Source organism: Poromitra crassiceps (genome assembly GCF_964638095.1).
Source record: "Poromitra crassiceps genome assembly, chromosome: 25".
Lineage (NCBI taxonomy): Eukaryota > Metazoa > Chordata > Actinopteri > Beryciformes > Melamphaidae > Poromitra > Poromitra crassiceps.
Genome location: NC_139649.1, coordinates 13,501,052 through 13,526,307, shown reverse-complemented (window position 1 = coordinate 13,526,307; position 25,256 = coordinate 13,501,052). Strand labels below are relative to the sequence as shown.

The window sequence follows — 25,256 nt, the reverse complement described above, 5'->3', positions numbered from 1 at the left end:
CACTATAAGTCCCTATGAATTTGATAGACATATTGTATTGTTACCATATAGTTTAAAAATACCGCAAAGTAGGTCACTATAATGTTTTAATTATCATTATTATCATTATCATTATTATTATTATTATTATTATTATTATTATTATTATTATTATTATTATTATTATTATTATTATTATTATCCATTAGAGAGAATATCACACTACACACGACCCTTATGTGCCAATCTAGAATGAATCAAGCCTACTGAGTAGGCAGTAGATTACTTCATCCTTAGGGCTTTGGAGCGCATGCGCGTGGCTCTGCCTGGCTCAGGCTGTGGGCTGAATAAAGAGCAACTGTAAGCATCCGATCGCTCTTTTCCAGCAAGTAGGGAGGACCTGGATCTGCACTGACGGGTAAAGTGTTTTTTTAATGCATTTCTTTCTTTCATAGTGTTTCTTTGCCCAATGCATAATGCATTAACTACCTTAGTGCAGTCTGTTGAAGTCAGAGTAATGGGTTTCCGCGCGCACTGTAACTTTTTTGTCAGATTGTTTGTTTTGGCTGTGATGATTGATTGATTTTCTGAGAGAGTATAGCTATAGCTACAGCAGGACCTCGTCTTTAAGTTGAATGTGTGATTTGTTGCTGTGTGCATTTAGCGTGGAAGAGTTTGGTCCAACTTTGTAACGACAACAACCCGGAAGATTAGCCTGAATTGAACTGGCTTTCTGCACGTAGCCCCTGCTTCAACGGGCTGTCAAAATGCCTGCAACTCTCCTCGGATGTGATTGCTCAACCTCGGAGGCTTGATGTGAGCGGAGGGCTGTGATTGGCTGCCGCGAGTTGGCAGGACAGCAGGCCCCGCCCCTGCTTCCAGGGTCAATAAACCCGACAGTGACATAACAGTCATCGTTACTGAGCACTTTCGGTTGTTTTCGTCAGAGTGGATTGTGCAGTGGTTGTTGGTGATGGACTTTTTTTCTTTCTTTCTTTTTAGCTCAGTATTCATATGAAGTCACTTATTAGGATATTACAATAAAACATGACAAATCAGCAAAAATATTACACACTGCAAGCATTTCACACATAGGCTACTTCAGAATAGTTTACACATTCAAGACATAAAACAACTGGCCAAAAAGATATTTGTACATGTACTATATGAAGGAAAGCTGACAGAATAGACTCGCTCACTGCATAGTAATTTAAGGAAGACTCCTTAGACTGAGACTTGCGAAAATATAATTTTCTTTTATTTGCCCATAAAGTGCTCGGTGCTCATAGTGAAAATAAAAAAGCAAACGTTTCGGTCCTAGGACCTTCGTCAGTGCTTGGTATCAAGGTATCAAAGACCGAAACGTTTGCTTTTTTATTTTCACTATGAGCACCGAGCACTTTATGGGCAAATAAAAGAAAATTATATTTTCGCAAGTCTCAGTCTAAGGAGTCTTCCTTAAATTACTATGCAGTGAGCGAGTCTATTCTGTCAGCTTTCCTTCATATTCTCTGGACCACCGCACCTGCAGCCAAACCAGAACAAGGGACAAACAAAGGCGCAACAGTTTTCTCCAAAGTCCACATGTACTATATAACATCATCCGCGAACTGAATATGTTGAAATGCAGTTCCCCATAATGTAGGCCTATATGTTTTCTGAGTGTCCCGTTGTGTGTTGCTGCTCCTCCAGAACATTGTGAGGTCTGAACATGAAGATCGCAGTGATCGGTCAGAGTCTGTTTGGCCAGGAGGTTTACAAGGAGCTGAGGAAGGAGGGCCACACCATCGTAGGAGTCTTCACCATCCCCGACAAGGATGGCAAGGCAGACCCACTGGGTGAGAACAGCAACGAAGAAGACACTTTGTGGGGGGACATTTTCGTCAATTCCTCCCAAAGGTGTTACGATGAAGTATGATAAGTAATGAGAGAGTGTGCTCCCACCATCCAGAATCAAAGGCTTTGAATAAGAATGACTAGTTGAGGGTTTACAGTGCACAGAGTCACAGTCTCCATTGCATAGATTATTACTGGAAATACATGATGGCTATTAGTGCACCAACAAAACATGCCATATTTTGGGGTAAACTGCCAAAACAATACTCTAATCTTCATAATGCCAAAGGGAAATTGGACTCTTTAAACCAGCTGTCACACCACCTGGCTAATCGCCCCTGTACCCTAAACCCACAAAACAATCAATAGATTTCTCTCATCAAAGTAGCTTCGTCATGGATGTTTGATCAGAATCAGAATCAGAATTCTTTTATTTGTCAAGGTATGTTTTCACATACTAGGAATGTGTCTTGGTGTGGTTGGTGCTCATCTAACATTGATAAGAACAAATAAGAGTCATAAACAAATAAGATATAAAGCAGTGATACTCAACTTGCGGCCCGGGGGCCAGATGCGGCCCGCGATAGGGTGCAGACTGGCCCCCTGACCATTTTCTAGTTGACAATTAAAACAAACGTTAAAGTTTGACTGAGGTCCTGCCAGTGTAGGAATTTAACCAGAGGCAAGGGCAAAAATGCCCCCAAGAAATCTCAGAATGCCCCTAAAAACCGTGATCAAGGGGCAAAAAATGCCCCCAATATTTGGGTAATTTGATTTACATTAAATTAATTTAATTTCAATTTCCATCTGTAACACACACTCAGCACCTGCAAGCTGTTTGCCAGAAGATGATGATGAAGAACACAGTCACACAAACAGCACTGTTGTTCACACAGACACACACACACACACACACACACACACACACACACACACACACACACACACACACACACACACACACACACACACACACACACACACACTACACTTTAGCAACTTCAGGGTTGCCACTTGTTTAGTAAGGATACATTTCAAGGACTTTCGAGCAGTTTTCAAGCAATAAAGCCTGGGAAGAAAAGAGATGAAAACAAAAATGTTTCCACCGCAGGTTGCCTAGGCAACCAGCCACATATTTGAACTAAGAACACCTACGAGGCACTTATATGTACTAAATTAACCTAACTAACTATCCTGTGTGTGCACAATTGTCAGACTATAAACTCTTGATGACCCAAAAACCTACAGTCCGCTACAGATGAATTAATATTAATGTTTGTTTATTAACTGGCCCCTGGCCTCCTGTCATTTAAGTAAAGTGGCCCCCGGGCAAAGCAAGTTGAGTATCCCTGATATAAAGGATCTAAAGAGATTATAAAATATTATAAAAGGATTAAGATATTAACAGATATAAACAGTATTAACAGAATATAACCAGCTGACAAGTCTGGTTATATTCTGTTAATACTGCAATCAACTCTAGCCTAGAGTTGATTGTGTCCAAGCTGCAGTGTTGTTATCACTTGTGTCCTTTCCTCACATTTGATATCACGACATTGTACAGCAATAAAACTTGTAGCTAGGGATTTACTGTGCAATAATCCATATCAATCATTGCAGAATGACCAGGAGCCGCAAATGAATGTATTTGGATGTCACTTATAACAATTATGCAACTTTTCGTCTTGAGACAGGAATTCAATTCAACTTTAAAGTCACAAGTGAAATTAAAAATGTATTTGTATTGTTATTTTAAAGCAGCTACGAGGAACTTTTAGAGTAACTGATTATGAAACATTCTAAATTGAATACTGATGCATCACATCTTCCCTACATCAGCAAATGACACCATCGGCGAGGAGATCACGTCCGCGTGAAACTGGTTGTAATTTTTGTTTCCGGCCGGTGAATGAAGTAATAATGTTAACCTTATGCAGTAAATAAAACAGCAGGGGAGGCTTGCTGACTCTTGAGAAACCCTGCACGGCTTGCTGCGGCTCGGACAGCCCGGTGGAGACAGTGGGAGGAGCCTTTGTCGTGCATTCCTTTATAACTGGGAACTGGTAATCTTACCGGTTCAAAGTTCATGAGCTGGGACGTGACGTCACTAGAGCTGGTATTTCCCATTCCAAACTCGTAGGCGCCTCAGCAGCCCCGACCTAAAAAATCCAAGATGGCTGCTCCGCACAACAACAGTAGTTATAATCGTATAAATGCTATTTAGCACTTCTGTCTTGTTTGTGGTTGAAACCTTTCTATCCTTCCTCCTGCTACCTTCCATCCCAAGTTTTAGAACTTTAGAATGGAGACAATCAACGTCAATGAATTGGGACTTATTTAGGGAGGGATACACTTGTTAGCTTCTAGCTTTCCTTCTGCCCATAATCAGGTCTCTTTTTTTGTCTAGGTTTTACAGCCGATATCATAAACTAAATGTAACTCACCGTTACTAAGGAAACCACACCAGGATAAAGCAAAGTTAATTGTGTAACCAAGTGACCAACAACACCAATTGTTGTCTTGACACCCAATTCTGAACGTTTGGTCTTTGTCTTTCACAGCCACTGAGGCGGAGAAGGATGGCGTGCCCGTCTTCAAGTTCCCCCGCTGGCGTGTGAAGGGCCAGGCCATCCCGGAGGTGGTGTCCCAGTACAAAGCCACGGGCGCCGAGCTCAACGTCATGCCCTTCTGCTCCCAGTTCATCCCCATGGAAGTCATTGACCACCCCAAGCATGGCTCCGTCATCTACCACCCCTCCCTGCTGCCTCTCCACAGGGGTGCCTCGGCTATTAACTGGTAAGCTTCTAACAGGCGATGGTTCACCACCAGGCAGGTAAAGCGTGACAGTCTGTTAGGTTCAAGGATTGATGCAAAACATGCACTAGGGCTGCACGATTAATCGTATTTTCATCGTCATCGCGATATGAAATCGCGCGATGAACACATCGCAAAAGTCACGTGTTATCGCAAACATGCACCTGAACGCAACATGCAAGATACCGGCTGAATAAGTGTCCAAATGTTCATGTCATTCTGGCCAATACTCCACTTCTGTTATAACATTTCAGTCTGGAATATGGAATATCTTTCAATAATCGTTATGACTAAAAGGCTAAAAGTAATCTCATGTGTAAGAAATGACTGTTCTACATTGAAGTAAAAATGTAAATAATTAACTTGTTGGTTTTGGATTTTTTTTTGCTTCAAGAGTGCATTTTTGTTCGTATGACCCTCAACACAGGCTTTGAGAATCCCGTGCCACTTACTGATACGTATGCTTAAATTAACACACTCATATTGCAAAATGAATTTAGGCCCTCACTGTAATACTTCAGAAGTTGAATTTGAAGTTCAGCATTAATACATTTGTCATTTTTTGTCTTAGATTTACCTTTGTGTGTTATTGCAATATAAAACTACATAATTGAGAATCGATTCTCGATTCTGGAATCGAGAATCGTTGGAATTGAGAATCGATTCTGGAATCGGATCGTGACCCCAGGAATCGGAATCGGATCGGATCGTGGCTTAGCCGGATCGGAGCACCCCTACCCATTAATATTTTTGTTTATAGCATTTTATTTATTTATCGCAGGTCATATCGTCATCGCAATATTGAACAGTGTTATCGCACATCGCAGCTTTTCCTCATATCGTGCAGCCCTAACATGCACCCATGCCTGTTGGTAGCTATGTATGATCATATCAGCCCAGGCTCTTACCTATTGGCTCTGACCAAACAGGACGTTGATCCACGGTGACAAAAAGGGCGGGTTCACAGTGTTCTGGGCTGATGACGGACTGGACACCGGGCCAATCCTGCTGCAGAGGGAGTGCGATGTGGAACCCAATGACACTGTCAACACCATCTACAAGAGGTTTCTCTTCCCAGAGGGAGTCAAGGGCACCGTAAGTCTGGTGATGGACAAGGCGATGCCAATAGAAGGAACAGCCGCAGCTCATCTGTAGCAACAAGCTGAACTAGAAGGGTACAGGGTTGGGGAGTAACGGAATACAAAAAAACAGTATTTAAAATCGAAAATATGAGTAACTGTATTCCATTGCAGTTACAGTTTAAATGGGTGGTATTCTGAATACAGTTACTGTCTTTCAAAAATAGATTATTTTAAGGGATTACTTTGTTTGTTTTGTTTTATTTGCTTAATTAAATTGCTAAATGAATATGAGGCACACGCACTTCACGTAAACAGATTGAAAAAGAAAGGTGCAACAATTTGTGCACTTGCCACACACCACAAGACAGGAATGCGTTTTTGACACGGAAATATAAAGAACATTTACAAACGTGCTGAAGAAGGTGGCAACATTACATGAGTGCGCGTCGTGACCGCATTGCCCTCGCATACAGTCAGAGTGACCCGGACCAATGGGCTCAGCAAAACGATTTTAAAGTATTCCAAAAGTAATCCAAAATGAATAATGTTACTTAACTTGACAAATGTAATGGAATACGTTACAAATGACATTTTAGGGTATGTATTCAGTACTCAGTATTGGAATATGTTTTAAAAGTAACCCTCCCAACACTGGAAGGGCATTTAGAGAATATCTGACATTAAATTCACCGTATTTGCATAATGATACTGTATATTTATGCAGCACAAACTGCAAAACCCTAGTGAAAAACGATCAATATAACATGCTATGGATCCTTCTGTCGCCGCACCTTCAATTGCCTCAACTCAAATGCCCTCCTGAGTTTCCCAACATAACAAACACTGTGATAGCAAAGTCCATAAAGATAGCACAAACGGAAAGCCATGGTGTTGCTAATACCGTGTTGCACCTCCCCCATATGGGTTATATACTATCTCTGTGGTTCCAGGTAGAATCGGTGAGGCTGACTGATACGGTGTTGCACCTCCCCCATATGGGTTATATACTATCTCTGTGGTTCCAGGTAGAAGCGGTGAGGCTGATTGCAGAAGGGAAGGCCCCAAGGATCACACAGCCAACGGAAGGAGCTACATATGAGTGCATCCAAAAGAAAGATAACTCCAAGGTAATGCAGGAGTCCACCCAGACGGAGAACATCCCTCTGAAGACTGAAAATGTCATACTTACACCACAGGTTCCCCCCTATAGAGCACGTTGCTGCACACATTTGCATATTAGAGAGGTTAAACAGATTTTCTTGAAATGACTATAACTATTATTATTATTACTTTAAGATACTGATTTCATTCTTAACACCGCCCATGTGTTATGTGAAGACACAGCGTACAGCAGGAATGAGTCCGGAAGTAGTACTTACAGTCAGGGGCGGACTGCATAATCGGGCACGTCGGGCAAATGCCCGGTGGCCTGGCCTGGCCTGGCCTGCAAAAAAACTAGTGGTTACTAGTGGTTTTATTACTTTATTCAGGGTTAAAGTGGGTGCATCTCATTGTAAAATTGGACTTGGCCCAAATTGGGCTTCAAACGGCCCAAATCTGGCTTTAAACGACCCAAATCTGGCTTCAAACGGCCCAAATCTGGCTTCAAACGGCCCAAATTGGGCTTCAAACGGCCCAAATTGAGCTTCAAACGCGGCCCAAATTTTTCGCCGCCGCCCTTCGGACGCCGGCACGCACGTCGGCCCATATCGGCCTGGCCTGCTTGGTATTTAATGCCCGGCCTGAATTATGATCCCAGTCCGCCCCTGCTTACAGTTCATAGGGGGGAAAGTGAAATGAAACAGCGACGTTTGTGTTCAGCAGGATAATCTTCACAAACGAGGACCACTTTTATGACTTTTGAAGCGTAAATGCGCTTTTTTAATACGATTTTCAGAAAACGCTCCAAAAGTCATAAAAGTGGTCTTCGTTTGTGAAGATGATCTTGCTGAACACAAACGCCGCTGTTTCATAAACCTTTGTTAACCACGGACCTTATTTCACGCATTTAACCAAAATCCCCAAACAAAAATCCCATTCACTTTTCCCCTTATGAACCAGCATCCCTGCGGTATTCTATGAACGCATTATTAGCGTCATTATTGACCTCATTAGCATAACGTGGGTGTGGCTATGATTAATATATCGTGGTGATTTTACGGAGAACAAGCTTTTTTGTATGCATGTCACAGCTGAAGAGACTGATCATAAATTCCCATGGCTCTCTGTCTGTTGGCAGATTGACTGGAACCAGTCGGCTGAAGCGCTCCACAACTGGATCAGGGGAAACGACAAAGTGCCTGGTGCCTGGGCAGAGGTTGATGGACAGGTAAGCAGATACTGGTGCCTGGGCAGAGGTTGATGGACAGGTAAGCAGATACTGGTGCCTGGGCAGAGGTTGATGGACAGGTAAGCAGATACTGGTGCCTGGGCAGAGGTTGATGGACAGGTAAGCAGATACTCGGCCCACTGGCTGTCTGCAGCAAATCAGTCATAGTAGATGGTTCCACTAGAGATGTCACTGTAATGTTAAGCGAGAAGCGAGCTTGTGACCGGAAAGGTCGTCGGTTCGATCCCTGGGACCGACAGGATAAATCTTGGTGGGGAAAGCGAAAAGGCATATAAATGCATTACCACCACTGAGGTGCCCTTGAGCAAGGCCCTTAACCCCAACCGCTCCAGTGGAGCTGCTCAGTGGCCAGCAGATCAGACTGTGGTTGTACTGGTCAGCTTCCAGGTGTGAATGTGAACAGGGCACTCCTGGAAAAGAGAGTTGTGGAAAACAGTGAGACTCCCCCTGTATAAATAAATGTAATAAATAAATACATAAATGCATAAATACTTGCATGGCTTAAGTATATTTCATCACTAGAATCTAACGTATGGAAGATACTATAAATCTATAAGTGATCATTTTTGGAACTGCTCCAATGACACTATATGGACTGACTGTTGTTTGAGCTTTTACACACACCCAATGGGGCTTCATTTGCTTTTAGAGCAAACACTTGACATCAAATGTACATCTTGGTTACGGTTACTGTGCCCACAAAAAGTCTCCTGTTAACACATTAAGTGCCAGAGACGACCTAACTCGTCTTACATAATCCAGCGCTTAAGTGCCAAGGACGAGCTAACTCGTCTTACATAAACATTTTTTTTTTTTGACGGTGGGACATCAATCAACCCCTTTTACATCTTCGAGATAACTATTTGGAGCAAGAGCATGTGTGTAATCTATTTTACCGACCACTAAGTGGCGACAGAGACCGAGAGAAGCCACAGCCACGGGACCCAAAAGCAGCCGCCTCCCGCGGAAATGGCTTGGCGATTTTACAGTCAGAAGCCCGGACACACACACAGAACGGACAGAGATCTCTTCCCCCCAGAGCCGCGGAGCAACGCGCGAACACACACACACACACACACACACACACACACACACACACACACACACACACACACACACCGCGGGAGCAAGCCATTCAAGGAAATGGCTTGGCGATTTTACAGTAATCCATTTCAGACTCATCCCCGCACGCAGGCAAGCAGGCAGGCAGGCACGCAGACAGACAGGCAGGCAGCACAACGCGCTTCTGACACGCCCGCTGTTAGGAGGAAGGAGGAGAAGACACACGGAGGGAGGAGTTTGAATGAGAGGGGTGTTTCCTGTTGTTATGGAGGAAATTACTGTTCAAAACTATTGTTTAGAATGTCTGACGGTCTTACTGATGCCAAAAATGAATGGTTAAAGTGACTGTTTCACAAAAAGCCATTTATCTCTGAATAAATTTCCAGACGCTGAAACCATGCTGTACTCAACGGCTAATATCTACATAACTACTAACTCTGCAAACTAACTCTTTTAGACAGAGAAAGCACACATTCTATTAGTTATTTTTAGATGATTGGTGTTCATGAATTCTTAACAGAAAAGAATCCTCGGCTGTTCTAAAATGAGCCAGAATCGTCAAAAACACCCCTGGCACAACTTACCTACAGGAATGAAAACATGGCTGGCATTCAATGTGTTAAACAGCAATACAGCATCTCTGTTACTGTGCCCACAAAAAGTCTCCTGTTAAACAGCAATACAGCATCTCTGTTACTGTGCCCACAAAAAGTCTCCTGTTAAACAGCAATACAGCATCTCCAGAAAGTGTCATTTGAGGTCGTCTTGTTTCTATTAGTCTTGTCCATAGACAAAAGTTGTGATTATATATAGATAGATGGATAGATCGGTGACTGATATTGAATTTTCGCATTTTTCTCTTTTGACGTGCTCGTTTTCCTGTAGAGAGTGACTTTCTACGGCTCCACTCTGATTGACAACGGCACCGCAGCAAACGGTCAGCCCCTGGAGATCCCCGGAGCCAGCCGGCCCGGCATCGTCGCCAAGGCGGGCCTGGTGCTTTTTGGTAACGACGGCAAGGCGGTAAGTCAACACCGGGGTGAGGACACACTAGATCAGGCCCGGATTTCCACCAGATTTTGCCATCCCAACAATCGTGGGGAAATCAGAGACTTGAAGGAAAAAGTAGAGTCCGCACATCCTATAGACTTGCTCCCAGTCAATTTATTGGATTTAACGTTTCGATCTATACGATCTTCATCAGAAATCGGAGGCTTGCTCCGGACAGGAGCGACGGTCAGAGAAGATGAATCTTTAAGATTATTTATCATCAGTGGGATAATCTCAGTTTTATCGTTTTAAGTGTGTCACACAGCGTCCTGCCTAATTGTCCGGTTTGAGCAGATTTACAACTGAGACAAAACAGTCTGGGAAAGCGTTATGTGTACGATGCAATGCATTTTCAACATCAGGTGAGATTTTTTTAAGCCTTCTAGTAGAGGTCTTCACAGGTCCAAAATGATGGACCCGGACCCTAATGGAGCCGGTAAATGTGTGCCCAGACCCGATTGGACCCGTCTATTGTTAGAAAGCTGAGACCCGGACGTGGACAGATCCGATAAATGTCGGACCCGGAGTGACTTCTTTTGAATGGGGTTCGGGTATAGCCAAAGTCCTCTACCTTCTAGTGCAGGGATACTCAACTTGCTTTGCCCGGGGGCCACTTTCGTGAAATGATAGAAGGCCAGGGGCCAGTTAATAAACGAAACAATATCCATTTTTCTGTAGCGGATTGTAGGTTTTTGGGGTGTCAGCCAGAGTTTAGTCTGACAATGTTGTGCACACCGGATAGTTAGTTAGGTTAAGTTAGTACATACATAAGTGCCTGGGTAGCAAGCAGACGGCGGTATTTGACAATTTAGCAGCTAAATCATAGATTATTGAAAGATATTCCATATTCCAGACTGAAATGCTATAACAGAAGTGGATTATTGACCAGAATGACATGAACATTTGGACACTTATTCAGCGGGTATCTTGGATGTTGCGTTCAGGTGCACTGTAAAAAAAAAAAAAAAAAATTGCAATTCCATCGCGGGCCACACAGGGGGCGCCCGCGCGCCGCATGTGGCCCGCGGGCCGCCAGTTGAGTATCACTGTTCTAGTGGTTCTCAGGTAGACGGCAAGACTCAAGACTGCAGCAGCTAATTTCGATTAGCACACGTTCAGCCAGACAGGAGCAATCAGTGAAATCAGCTGGATACTGTTGCACCTTGATACCACACAGTTGAAAACAATTGTTATATTGATTCTCCAGCCTTACTTCTACTGCCTTTGTCCCACTCACTGATATGCATGAGAACTCAATGTGTGTTCATTCCTAGAGTGCAGTCTGAAGCCAAGTTTCGTCACAACCTTTTCCTCACAGCCATGCAAGTCCAAAGTTCCCCAATTCAGCTCCACCAATCAGAAAGAATGTGACACTCGTGTGGTGAAGCCTGGCGTTACGGTACCTCCGCCAGTCAAAAGTAATACATTAACAGGACTGACTCGGCTGGTTTCGTCCTGCGATGGCAGCATACCAGCTACTGCATTGTGGTCAACTGCTCAATCATGGACCATTACATTAGTTAACTGAGGCAGTAAGAGTTTGAGAAACTTTATTTATACTTGTGGGGAAAATAGTCAAACAAAGTGATGTAAATATAAAAAAAAATAAGTAATTGGACTCAGCAGGGGGAAAAACACACAACTACAGTGTAAGCATGCATGGAACATTAATGGGCAGTAAAAAAAACACACAGTAGAGACAATTGTAGTAAAAATAATAGACTAATAATAACTAAACGAATAAAATAGAATATACACAACTGCGTTATGCGTATTAATGCTGCTGGCAGTTTCAGCAGTGATATGCTGAAGACCCTGTTCACTTTGGGATATGCCCATAACTCTTCAACCTACAGTAAAATTATGAAATAGTCATTATGGGGTCAGAGACAAAGAGAAATTGAATAAATCATCAAAGAGAAGAAGAGGGGCTCACCGTATGTATATGATAAAATGAGATTATCAGATGCATACGTAGGACTGAGTCTTTTTTTCTTTTCTTTTTTACATCATTAGCGTTTAGAACATTTCAAATGTGATGCCGTTATAAACCACTTTAAATGTGATACTGTTATAAACCACTTTATTACTCTTGGTGGCAAAATGAGAGTACATCTTACTATGTACTATTTGCACATGCTTTTGGATTTTCTGGCTTGAATCGGATCTCGCTGAAGTGGTTTCCTCCGTGTAAATGCTTTGAAAACTTGACATCGTAAGAGTTCAACCTTTGACGTTTCTCCTCCCGTCACGTGAGACAATTTGTCCTGTTGAGTTACAGTACAGTGAAATCAAATATGAACGGCACAAATTGTATTCCATTATTTTCAGCCAATAAAACGGGGATGTATTTAACCGATCATGCTTAAAAAGAATTCCGCCGACGACCTACAGTATGATAGAACTTTAAGTGTGCAATAGATATATTAGCAATGCATAATTTGTCATCAGAAACTGTATGAAACAGCTGCAACCAAGTCTGCCCCCTAACTGTATATTGACAGTGTGTCAAGATGATTCATTTGCAAACCCATGACATATCCATCAGTTGACAAAAAGTGACACTAAGTCTTAGTAAATGATTGATGGCACAACATTAAAATAAAAGGTTACAACATTCTGATTATCACACCAAATATTACCCCAATTATATATATATAAAAAAAGGGATTCTATCTAACCATGAGCCCGGCCGGGTCCTGGGCCCGAGGAATGGAGAGGAGGGAGGCCGGGTCGCGGGCCGGTCTCGGGACGATCGCGCTACACCCCACCCCACCCAGGTCCCCTCCCCCTCGAACAGGTGCCCCCCGACCGACCAGGTGAGGCACTAGTGCAGGGACCAAGACTCATACCCCGCCGGCTTCCCACCTGCAGACACAGCCATTCAGCCAATTGTGTCTGTAGGAACGTCTGACCAAGCCGCAAGTACCGCTGCCAGGAATTGAACCCAGGTCTGCCCCTGCGGTGGTAGGCGAGTGCTTTTACCTCTACACCAGGGATACTCAACTTGCTTTGCCCGGGGGCCACTTTCGTGAAATGATAGAAGGCCAGGGGCCAGTTAATAAACAAACAATATACATTTTTCTGTCGCGGATTGTAGGTTTTTGGGGTGTCAGCCGGAGTTTAGTCTGACAATGTTGTGCACACCGGATAGTTAGTTAGGTTAAGTACATACATAAGTGCCTGGGTAGCGAGCAGACGGCGGTATTTGACAATTTAGCAGCTAAATCATAGATTATTGAAAGATATTCCATATTCCAGACTGAAATGCTATAACAGAAGTGGAGTATTGGCCAGAATGACATGAACATTTGGACACTTATTCAGCGGGTATCTTGCATGTTGCGTTCAGGTGCACTGCAAAAAAAAAAAAAAAAAAAAAAAAATTGCAATTCCATTGCCGGCCACACAGGGGCGCGCCAGTTGAGTATCACTGCTCTACACTACCCAGACGCCCCGTAAATGATGCTATCTTTCAAAGATATATTCTGTACAAGTGAAGCTTGGCTGACTGGTGGATATATTTTACTGAGAGGAATCCTCCATATTTGACCAATTCAGAGTGGCAGGTGAAGACATATGGATGGAGGGCATTCTGTTGTGTGCCTGTATTACCAACTGGGCATGCAGGGCACATTCCCCCAGGGCTCCCAAAATATAGCCCCATGCCCGGGTTCAATGCATTTAGCAACATTTCACTAATTCCAATTGATTCCTTCGTGATTTCTTTACAGAGGCCCCAACCACAGTTATTCAACTGCCACCTATTGATTGCATGTTTACTGTATCTGCCGTGCATTTAGAGAATATCACCCGGCAGCTACAGAGTATTAATAATTATATACTGGTGGTGGGGCAGTGGATCTATCTAGGCACAGAAACACAGCTAAACCTTTTCAATACATTTCAACATTTAACACCCAAGTTTTGGTCCTTCATTCCCCACCACGCCGGCACCACCTGCAATCCACTTCTAAACAAAGGGAAGCCCCGCTTCCTAAAACTATCAATCAACAATTGGTTCTTTATCACTCTCAAACTGAATGAGTAACTTCTAGATTGAACGAAATCTCAGGTTGTAAAAGCTAAAACGGAGTTTCCGATTATTTCTAACGTGTAAAAGGTTTTTACATTTGTAGTGTTTGTAGGCTAGTATCTTGAGTTACAGTGTGTAGGTGGTGCGCATAAAGAAGAGGGGGGGCCCAATAGGACATGTGTGCCCACAGGGGCCCTGTGGTAGGTTAATCCAGCCCTGGTTGTTGTGATGGTGCAACAGGTAGTTAAGCAGGTCTTGGTCACTGAATTGGAAACCCACGGCTCTCGATGTTTCTCCATCTCCTCCTCTTTAAACGGCGAGGCTTCCTGGTTCCTCCTGACCGGGGCTTGTTGCTTAGGGGAAATCTCAATTGATTGCAGGTTAAGGAAACGCACGTTACTAAGGTTGGACCTCATTTCCCACAGTGTCTTGCCCCAAGTATTTACAAGTAAATGACAGCCCTCGGATAGTCCATGTTGTGATTTGACATTTAGTTTTCTGTACATACTCCCCCATCGTCATACTCCTGCATCGTGGAGCTTATGCCAGTGACTGATACATGAAACACAAAATACTACAGTGATGCATGTCCACTGTCCAATTGCACACCTAAATCTCTTCAAGTCTCATATTAAGTTCACATACCTGCCTGGTTTACAACAGGTTAATAACGGAATTTTGGCACCAGAAAAAAACACTCACATACACATACATATACACTGACTATACAGTTTGAAAGTTTGAACTCCTAAGAATGATGGTCACACTACTACATTAAAATAGAGCTGGTGGTCCCAATGTTGCACAGTGAAATACTCACCAGAGGCTATGAACAGAGAGAAAATACGTCTGGCCCGTATCACCTTATAGTTCTATTCTAGATCTCTTCACTCTCCTCACACCGATTCGCTTGCGCCGATCTTACGCAAACCTTCATCGCAATATAACGAGGTTCCTTCACTCACGTTATCGTTTGGAGCTGCACCGCTTGAAATCCAAAATGCACTTTAAAAAAGTATCACGGTTCAGGCACCGGTACCGTTTTAAGAGTATCGTTTTAGCACCGGGTATCGGGGATAAATAGGAAAACGATACCCCATCCCTACTTTCCAGTTCTCTTTTAGACGGGCATCGTGTGAACCTTCCGCATGTGCCTCTTCATCAGCAGCTTCTCGGTGAAGAGCTCGCCGCAGTCCGCACACTTGTGCGGCCTCTGCTCTTTGTGCTTGACGAAGACGTGTTTCCTCATGGTCGAGCTCCTGTTGAACGATCTGTCGCAGATGTGGCAGATGAACGGCCTCTCCCCCGTGTGCGTCCTCAAATGCTCCGTCATGTGTCCCTTCAGTTTGAACGTCTTCCCGCAGGTGCCGCAGCTGTAGGGTCTCTCCCCCGTGTGGACCCTCATGTGGTTCTGCAGATTGCTGTGGCAAGGTATCTGCTTACCGCATATGTGACAGTCGAAGCTCCCCTGGCTCACCGCCGGCTTGCTCTCGGGCATTTTGTTCTCGTGCGTCTTCAGGTGCCACGTCAGCACCGTTTTTTTGGTGAATATATAGTTGCATATGTGGCAGCGGTACAGGGTGGTGCTGCACCTCTTGGCCTCGCTGTCGTCGGAGCAGTCCGGATCCGTCACGGGGGAGAGGTGAGGCTCCTGTTTTGTCTCCAGCGCCGCACTCTGCTCCAACTGCTGGACCGTTTTGATGAGTTCTTTGGTCAAGGCGTCGCCGTCGTCGCTGTCCTCCGCCGAAGGTTGCTCCTGGTTTCCGTTGGTCCAGAGTTGCTCCCTCGCCTCCATCTGAACCTGCGAGGGTCCCGGCTCCTCCTGGCCCACGCTGGGGGTCCATTCCTCCGGGTACTTGGGCGCGAGATTGGGCGGAATCTCGACGGCCGATGCGGCTACAGGTGGCGGTTTGGCGTCTGCAAGGGTGGGAATGGAGACGTGTTACACATCAGTGTGTGTGTGTGTGTGTGTGTGTGTGTGTGTGTGTGTGTGTGTGTGTGTGTGTGTGTGTGTGACAGTTACAGTACAGGTCAAGTGTCGAAATCTGCACTATGCCTGTGTTTCTATAAGTCCATACAGTCCACGGTCCACACAGGTAATTGTGTGTGTGTTTAGTTGAATAGTGACCAGCAGATGTAAGAATGTCTGGACATATACTGTAGGGCAGGTTGCTCAGCCTACACCTAGACAAAAAACTTTATACCAGTGGAGACAACAATTCAAATTAAATCTCTTAAATCTTAATCTGTCTGAGCAACCAGCCCATAAAGTTTGTTGCATGTGACACTGACCAGCAGTGGGCAGTCTACAAAACCACTCATAGGTCTGGAGGCATTATAGGTCACCAAGTTTAGGCATTTAGTCAGTGTTAAAGCAATACTTAATACCTGTGCTGTATTGATCGAGATACCAGAAGCGTACAGTAAGTTGGAAATGCCAGCCAAAATCAATATGACTAAAAACATTTTAAACTTTTTTTTTTAATGTGTAGAATAAAGGCATTTTAATTATTTCAACCTACAGTGTGCCTTGGATTGTCTTTGAAGGCAACTTGCATTTTTACATTTGACCAAGATACCACTTATGCAGAGTCCTTCACAAGATGGAGTAAGAACGACTAAAAACACATTTGAAATCTGAAAAGTCCTGTATAGTGAACCATCTTGGCAAACTTGAGGAAATTGTAATTGACTGCAGGTAACTTTTTCTTTTCAGAATTAAGTTTTTACCACCACACTCATTGCCAATCACATTGCTCACAAATATGAAATGAAAGCACTACAAAAATGATTGTCTAAAAACTTTATTAGTGTAACACTTCTCAAAACGGTTACTAAGCAGTGTTTTACAATAATTGAAATACAAGCAAATAAGATACATGTAGACATAAATTACAGAGACAATCCACAAGGAGTCGAACGGTCACCAACAATAAATTTGTTCAAAAAATAAATAATTCCATCAAATAATGAAGGCACTGGAGATGTGATTATTTGAAGGACCCAGTCTACACATGAATCTAAACAAAGAAAGAAAAAAAACATACTCAAAAAGCAGTTTTGAGGTTTACTTTGTACATGAAGTCCTCAGTATTTCTAACTTCCATGAACCTTTCCAAAGATATCACGAACATGAATGGCACTTTGCAGAACCATGTAGTATGCAATCAACAAAGATGATCCAACAAAGAATCAATCATCCCTAGTAGTTAGCACATGTCGATTAAGTACAGTATCTAGACAAGTGAGGTCTACTAATAATCAAAAGACTGACAATAACTGATTGTTATGGCTGAGCTTTAACACCGGTGGTCGGCATCGTCAGTGTTACAGCAGCAGCATTCATATGGACATGGTGATGCCGTGCATGCCCCTCATGTGCTGTTTGAACTTAACCAGCAGAGGGAAGCGCTGGCCACAGTGCGGGCATCTGTACGGGTTATTCTCTTTGTGCGTTATTCTAGCGTGTTTACTCATGGTGGTACATCTGATGAAACGTTTCCCACATATATAGCAGCTGTAAGGCCTTTCCCCAGTGTGAGTCCTCACATGTTCTTTAACGTGAGCTTTCATTTTATATCTGTTCCCACAAATAGGACAACCGTACGGTTTATCCATGGAGTGCGTTTGCATGTGGCGTATCATATAACTCTTGGGCGTCGTTTTACCACAGACGTGGCAGCTGACAGATTTATGGACCGCATTAAGGTGCCACGATAAGTCCGCCTTTTCCAGAAATGGCTCACTGCAAATATCACAATTTGGGACTTCCACAGAGGATGGGACTGGGTTGTCGTCCCATTCTGATGGTGTCTTGATTTGGGCATGTGGTCCTGTTGTGATGGCTCCTGTTAAGTGGTCTCTCTCATTGCTACACTCGGGACCTGAGCACTCCGCCACAGGACTGGTCCAGCAGAGGTCAACCTGCTCCTCTTTAATGGGCAAGGCCCCCAGCTCCTCCTGGCGCACACTGGGAATCCATTCCTGCTTACTTGGCCGCAAATTAAGGGAAATGTCCTTTGCAGATGTAGGGACAGCGATCTGCTCTGAGTCTGTAACAATGGATAGGAAAATGTGATGTTATTATTATTGCCAGCTACAATAACAATTCTCTGATCATACATGATATAGATTTGATTAAATGTGAATGGTCCCCATGGGGGAGCCTGGTTGTCACAGCAGCGGATAATGGCATATACTGTAGATAACAATTGTAGTACTGAATTTAATAAAAACATATTTCACACCTGATAGTCCGCTTCCTTGGTGCGCACCTGCGAGAATGATACATTGTTTTATTTTTCAGCTGGTTGGTTCACACCAGCCAAAAATCAAGCGGTCCCTCTCGGATTGGACAGGAGATCCGGTAATAAGCCCCAGTCTCCCGGGATGGAAAAAATTAATTTGCAGACATTTCTTGACGGCTGAAAGTGTGTGTGTGTTGGGTACATTGTACATCGTGTGTGTACATTGGCATTGTGTAACGGTGACGCGGGTGTGTGTTTTAAAAAGAGAGAAAGAGCGCTTACTATTTGAATAATGCATCCTTTAAAACAGCAGGAAAATACTGTGCTTTAGACTTTAGACCAGGTTTCTGTGTTATGCTGAGTTCTGCATCTCTGCCGAGAATTGCATCATCACCATTTTGGGACTGTTTTAACTTAAAAACAGGGATGCAAATCTCAGCAGGTACAAACCGCCTAGATTTGCATCCCCCGCCATAAGCAAGGAGAGACCCCCAGGCCTTCGAAATCACCTGTACCGACGTCGCTCCAACGTCGGTCTCCATGAGCCAGGGCAGACGCCCCCTGGCCTGGAGGTGACATCTACCAGGGGATTATATCATTTTTAAAAACAGTTATGTTGCCATAAATAATTATGCTCCGGTGAGGTGGGGACATGATAGGGTAGGACACGCCCACCAATTCATTTGAACGGGTGGGGATGCATTTGGTGGCAGGTATGCAAAACTCGGCCCAGACCACATCTCGTTTTAAGACCGACACGCCCATGGGCACAAATGCAATTGCTCGATGGGCATGCCCTAGCCTCTCATCATGGCAGGGTTGTTACCAGGGTTTTCATCCGGTATTTATTTATTTATTTATTTATTACCAAAGATGAGGAATCCGCTGTAGTGTTCGGTTGGAATGAAAACCTGCAGACTCTCGACCCTCCGTGGCACACGGTTCAATATAGTACAAAAAATAATCTGGATATGCGATAGCCTCATCATCATCATTCAAGAAAATTGATGAGTCTCGCGATGAGGCTAGATATATGCCAGGGGTGGCATCCAAGTAAAGCTAGCCAGAGTTAGCCAGAATGCTTCAGAGGCTAGGCGATTTAAAAAAAAAAAAAAAAAAGCTCGTTTAACTTCAAACAAGGGTTTTATTTTGAAAATTGACCGGAAGGTTTGTATTTCCTCTTGACATCTTCCTGAGACAAACGGCCTAACAACACAATACGATTTGATTTGGTTTTGTTAGCTAGTTGCCAAAAAGTGCGAATAAAATGCTATCTGGTCAGGGTAAAGAGTACAAACTATGGGACAGACCTGATCTGTGCAGCCTTATCTCTGGGTTGTAAACCAAATCCAACAGCCTCTGCAGCCTCTGGTTCTCCTGCTTCGTCCGATAGACCTCGTCCTGGTACTGTATTATTGCCCTTTCAACAAATCCAAATATGTCCACGGCAGCTAAGGTCAATTTCTCCGTGAGAAAAACGTTAAATGTCTGTAGTGTATCGGTAGCCATTGTGCAAACCGTTTTTGTTCTCGCTTATTATTTTTGCTGCAGCTGCTGTCGCAAGATGTTTTCTTCGTCTTCTTCTTTGCGGCAGTTTAGGCGCTTCACGGTGTATTACTGCCCCCCACTGGTCAATGCGCTGTATAGCCAGTGTATCAAGTATCTGGTATCGAGGGTACACTGCACAATTCCTCTTTCAATTACTTCATGGTTCTCATTTCGACCAAGCATAAGGTGATCAGATTTCTGAAATGAAAAATCGGGGACATTTCCAGTTCGGCAGTCAATATATCATTGAAATATCCAATATTATTAAGTAAAAAAAAAAAAAAAAGGGGGACAATTCTGGTTTCATGTATTTTGACCATGGTAACTGCTGTAACTGTATCGTGCAGGCTGACTGATGTGATGTCCCTCCAAAATACGACACCAAGAGCTTGAGGAACGCCATAGGGGGAAAAATCATGCTGTGATTTGTAAGATATTCCAATCCTGTTTAGGGACCCCAGTATGCAGAAATATTCAAATAGAATAGGCAAATAATAACACATTTATACTGCAAGCAATAAAACTTGATGTTTTTTTGTTTGTGCGAAAAACTGCATGGGATTAGAATAAGTGGGCATGTCTGTAAAAGGGAGACTCATGGGTACTACCCATAGAACCCATTCTCATTCAGATATCTTGAGGTTAGAGGTCAAGGGACCCCTTTGAAAATGGCCATGCCAGTTTTTCCTCGCCAAAATTTAGCCTAACTTTGGAGCATTGTTTAGCCCCCTTCTTGACAAACTAGCACAACACGGTTGGTACTAATGGACTCATTAGGTCTTCTAGTTCCATATGATATACAGTAAGCATCTTCACCGTAGCTTTAAAAATTACCCCGCTGGAGCCTCTGAAATACAGTAATATCGGCCGCAGAAGAGGAGTAGAAAATCTGGTACATTCTCAGGGACAGCCGTGGACAGGTCACCAAAAACGGGGATTGTCCCCGAAAATCAGGGACATCTGCTCACCTTAACTAAGCACACTCTCTCTCTTTGTCTCTCTCTGTCTCTCTCTCTCTGCAGTTGCTGGTGAAGAATCTTCAGTTTGAGGATGGGAAGATGATCGCCGCAGCGCAGTACTTCCGCTCAGGGGGGAACGCTGCTGTGGAGCTGACGGAGGAAGAGAAGGCTTTCGCTGGACAGATGAGGGTGGGTCCTCCTCCCTTGACCGCCAAGAATGGAAGGGCAATAACATCGTCTCATTCTGGCAGGTCCCTCAGCTGTCCCACGCTGACCTTGCACGGTGTGTCTCCTCACAGGCGGTGTGGCAGAGCATTCTGACTAACGTGGCTCAGATCGAGGACTCCACTGATTTCTTCAAGTCTGGTGCCGCTTCCATGGATGTGGTCAGGTAATGAAAAATCATCAGAAGATGGTCATGTCCCTGCCTAGTATCCCAGTATCCAAACGTATTGACAGTAATAAACTAACGTACATAAAGCATTCACCTCTTTCTCCCTGATACCTAACTCCTAGTCTCTTCAAAAAGACACGTTTCTCCAATTACCTGCCTCGTTTTTGTTTACATGTGTTTGTGACGACCTTTCAGGGACCATGTTGGAAATAAAGTCTTCACACTTTTACATGTTTATCCCTTGGATTTGGTTGTCTTTTATATCCATAATAAATTCAATCAATCAATCAATCCTTCCGGTCGGAAGCATTTTTTTCATCAGAAGATGACAACTTCCTCTGGCCAACCTTTAATGGGCTGAAGTGCAGACTGTCTCTGGAGCATTCAAAGATTGCGGAAGAGATAGACTGGCCTGATAGACTGCCTAACTCCCTACTCCCCACACCTCCCTCCATCCTTCTCTCCCTCTCTCTCTCTCTCTCCATCCTTCTCTCCCTGTCTTCAGGCTGGTGGAGGAGGTGAAGCTGCGGGCCAGCGGCTGCCAGCTGCAGAACGAGGACGTATACATGAACACCACCTTCCAGGACTTCATCCAGATGTGTGTCAGGAAGCTCCGCGGGGAGGACGACGAGGAAGAGCTGGTCGTTGACTATGTACGTCTGCCCGGTTACTCAAGCTCCTTGGGTTCAGGGTCGATGCATGTTAAACGCCATAACTGAGTTAGAACGAGGGATAGTTCCGTCAGATCTGGTGTCCTGGGGCCATATTACAGAAACCTCCTAACTTGCTAACTGTTTGGTAACCATGGTAATTAGAGTTAGGCCCTGATCAGTGTTGTGCAAGTTCACACGTTACAAGAGCTAGCTCAAAGTTCAGATCACACAGATTAAAATGAACTAGTTCACGACTTCATGGTATACAATTTTGAATTTTGAACTAAAATCACACTCCCCAAAAATGAGCAGTTCATGTTCATTCCCCCCCCCCCCCTTTTTTTTCTTTTTTCTTTTTCACAAAGTCGCGGCTCATTCAGGTTAATTGGTCAGATTCATAATTTATTGTCCTCCTTAGAGGACATTTGTTTTCAGAGTCTGTACATCAAACATTGAACAAATAGACACACACACAGGCAACAAGAGGAACATGATAGAAACACCACACGCAGGTCTCTGAACTATTTGCTTAGACTGTTTAGGGCAGTTATGGCCGAGGGCACAAAACTCCCACCAAAGCTGTTGTCTATGTCTGCGGCTGGAGGGGAGCAGGGTGAAACATTAACATCAGTATTTTTGATACAAGGTTTGCTGTTTCGTTAGTTGAAATAGGCTACCCTTTTTTCCTCCAAAGGTGAGAATTTGAACATCTTTATTCTGAAAGTATATTGCGGTATTTCCGTTGCTAGTCTGGGTTCTGTTGCTGTCTTGACACAGCCCAAAAACACCTCCCCGTAGTGTGTGTGTGTGTGTGTGTGTGTGTGTGTGTGTGTGTGTGTGTGTGCGTGTGTGTGCGTGTGCGTGTGTCTCTGCATATGAGCTGCCCAAGCCCCACCCGCGGTAGACAGAGAGGAGAACAGAAGAGAAGAGAAGCAGGGAGGGAGACAGAGGCAGCACGGCGAAATGACAGCAAAAGCATTTTTTTAATGTCAATTACCACACGCATGTAAACACAATGGGCAATTATCAAGCGAGAAAAGAGCGATAGCGTAATTGAACTCCCTCCTGCAGGTGTTAACAACGCTCACTGTACGTTCATGTATTTGCAAAAAGCTGAGCTCAGTTCATGGATCACCAAAATATGAGCTTGTTCAATAAACAGCGCTCTTTTAGCGCGTTCAATAAATTCATGCACAACACTGGACCTGATTTTTTTTTTTAAGTCATTACAGATTAACAGTTCCTAATTCAATGTTCCTATCCTAATTTAGGAAAAGTATATTACAAAAGCCTCCTAACTGTAGGATAACCGTTAGGCCATCTTAACTTTTCAACCATCCCTTCTAAACACCAACTGCCTTTCTTTAGTTTAGCAATACTAGAAATATTGCGAGTTCCGTGTGCTCATTTCTGGCTTCGGGTGCTTCGCGTGCTCAGTTATAGCGCTGCACACTTCGCACATGTGCTTCGCATAGTTGACCAATTGTGTGCCGCGCAGAACCCCTCCGCCTTATCACCTTATAGTAGTGAGATCATGTAGCCTACTTTGATTCTGAATTTCTTAGATCTTAACAGCAATCAAATAGGAGTTTAGACACACTGTTTCAACAAATTCTCCTAACTGAACAGCAACTATCTGAGCAGATAAAGACACTTCAAGAAGGTTCAGTTTGCTAGCCAACAACAGGTTGATCTTACAGTCAACCTTAGGTAAGTTAGCGCAGGCTAACATATAGCTAGCAAAGTTAGCAGTGCAGACAATGACGAAAAGGAGCATTGGTTGCTAGGTTACTCACATAAAAGTTGACAACTGATGTTGGATAGAGTATTTAGTATTTCCTAACCAGTGATAAGATAGAGTTTCCTAAGATAAGATAGGATTCCTAAAGTTAATAGGATTTACTTCTGTAATACGAAATCAGGAAAACTTCAATCTTATATGTTTCCTATTCTGTAATATAAGGTGACCAGATTTATCGAATGAAAATCGGGGACATTTCCAGTCCGGCAATCAATATATTATAAAAATATCCAATGTTATTACCTATGAAATAATAATGGGGGATGATTCCAGTTTAATTTATTTTGTCCATGGCTGTTGTACTGTAATAAACAGTACAACCCCCCCCCCCCCCCCCCCCCCCCCCCCACACACACACACACACGTCATTCACTTTACAAAATGTCAATGTGTTCCCCAGCAGCATTGGCCTGGCCTTCCGAACCTACAGCGCCAGATGTTTTATGAATAGCCTCAGATCTCAAAAAGTATTTTCGGTGGAGTCCTAATTGCTTCTTCATTGTTCAAGATCTAGTGAAAGAGCTGCAGCAGAACATGTAAACACTTGTTGGATGCCTGGATCAAAACATTGACTCATAGAATCCATTCTCATTCAGATATCTTGAGATGAGAACGGTCAAGGGTCCCCTTTGAAATTGACCATATATGCCGGTTTTTCAAAATTCATTATTTAGCCCCCTTCCCGACAAGGTAGCATGGCATTGTTGGTCCCAACGGATGCTGTAGGTCATTTAACACATTGACTGCCAGCCTTTTTTCAATGTTGTAGGTAGGTTCTGCCAGTTTTTTTTTTGAGGATTCTAGGCTCATTTTACGAGAGCCGAGGATTCTTTTCTGTTAGGACTTCGTGAACACCAATCATCTAAAAAGAACTAATAGAATGTGTGCTTTCTCTGTCTAAAAGAGTTAGTTTGTAGAGTTAGTAGTTATGTAAGCATTAGCAATTGAATACAGCATGGTTTCAGCGTCAGAAAAAATATTCAGAGATAAACAGCTTTTTGTGAAATTCGATAGAACAGTCACTTTAACCATTCATTTTTGGCATCAGTAAGACCTAAACAATAGTTTTGAACAGTAATTTCCTCCATAACAGCAGGAAACTCCCCTCTGCTCAACTCCTCCCTCCGTGGGCGTTCTTCTTGGCTGCAGCGCCGTGTCACAAGCACTTTCCTACCTGTGCAAATGCACTTTCTTATACTCTCGACCTCTCAAATAAATTTCTGAATAGAAATTAAATTACTCTAAATTAGAGCGAAAAAGAAACAAAAAAGAATGGGTTGAAAATCCCATTCTAAAAGCCTTTTATGGCTGTTTCCAATTTGGTGCTATTTTGCAAGGCAAAATGGCTTGCTGCACCACAAGCTTGTCACCAGTCTCACTGCCCCGCTGCCGCTGTGCGGCTGTGCCTGGCTGTGCCTGTCTGCGTGGCCGCTCCCCGAGGAAGC

The 25,256-nt window shown here is 43.6% G+C and overlaps 2 protein-coding genes across 2 annotated transcripts in view; one reads left to right on the top strand and one right to left on the bottom strand.

Moving 5' to 3' along the window:
* The first annotated feature begins 315 nt into the window (after positions 1-315).
* Positions 316-25,256, top strand: part of LOC310798599 (cytosolic 10-formyltetrahydrofolate dehydrogenase-like) — a 34,894-nt gene continuing 9,953 nt past the window's right edge. The window contains exons 1-10 of the mRNA XM_083661140.1: positions 316-397; positions 1,672-1,817; positions 4,377-4,611; positions 5,559-5,724; positions 6,737-6,838; positions 7,951-8,040; positions 10,009-10,146; positions 21,027-21,152; positions 21,263-21,354; positions 21,863-22,010. Coding sequence (XP_083517266.1) covers positions 1,691-1,817; positions 4,377-4,611; positions 5,559-5,724; positions 6,737-6,838; positions 7,951-8,040; positions 10,009-10,146; positions 21,027-21,152; positions 21,263-21,354; positions 21,863-22,010 — 1,224 coding nt within the window. The 5' untranslated portion in view covers positions 316-397; positions 1,672-1,690. The remainder of the gene's footprint in view (positions 398-1,671; positions 1,818-4,376; positions 4,612-5,558; positions 5,725-6,736; positions 6,839-7,950; positions 8,041-10,008; positions 10,147-21,026; positions 21,153-21,262; positions 21,355-21,862; positions 22,011-25,256) is intronic.
* On the bottom strand, positions 15,330-19,035 carry LOC310798407 (uncharacterized protein; the record flags this gene model as incomplete). The annotated part of the gene is made up of 3 exons (XM_083660959.1): positions 15,330-16,126; positions 18,094-18,261; positions 18,972-19,035. The coding sequence occupies 3 exons, from the start codon at positions 19,033-19,035 to the stop codon at positions 15,330-15,332; spliced, it is 1,029 nt and encodes a 342-aa protein (XP_083517085.1).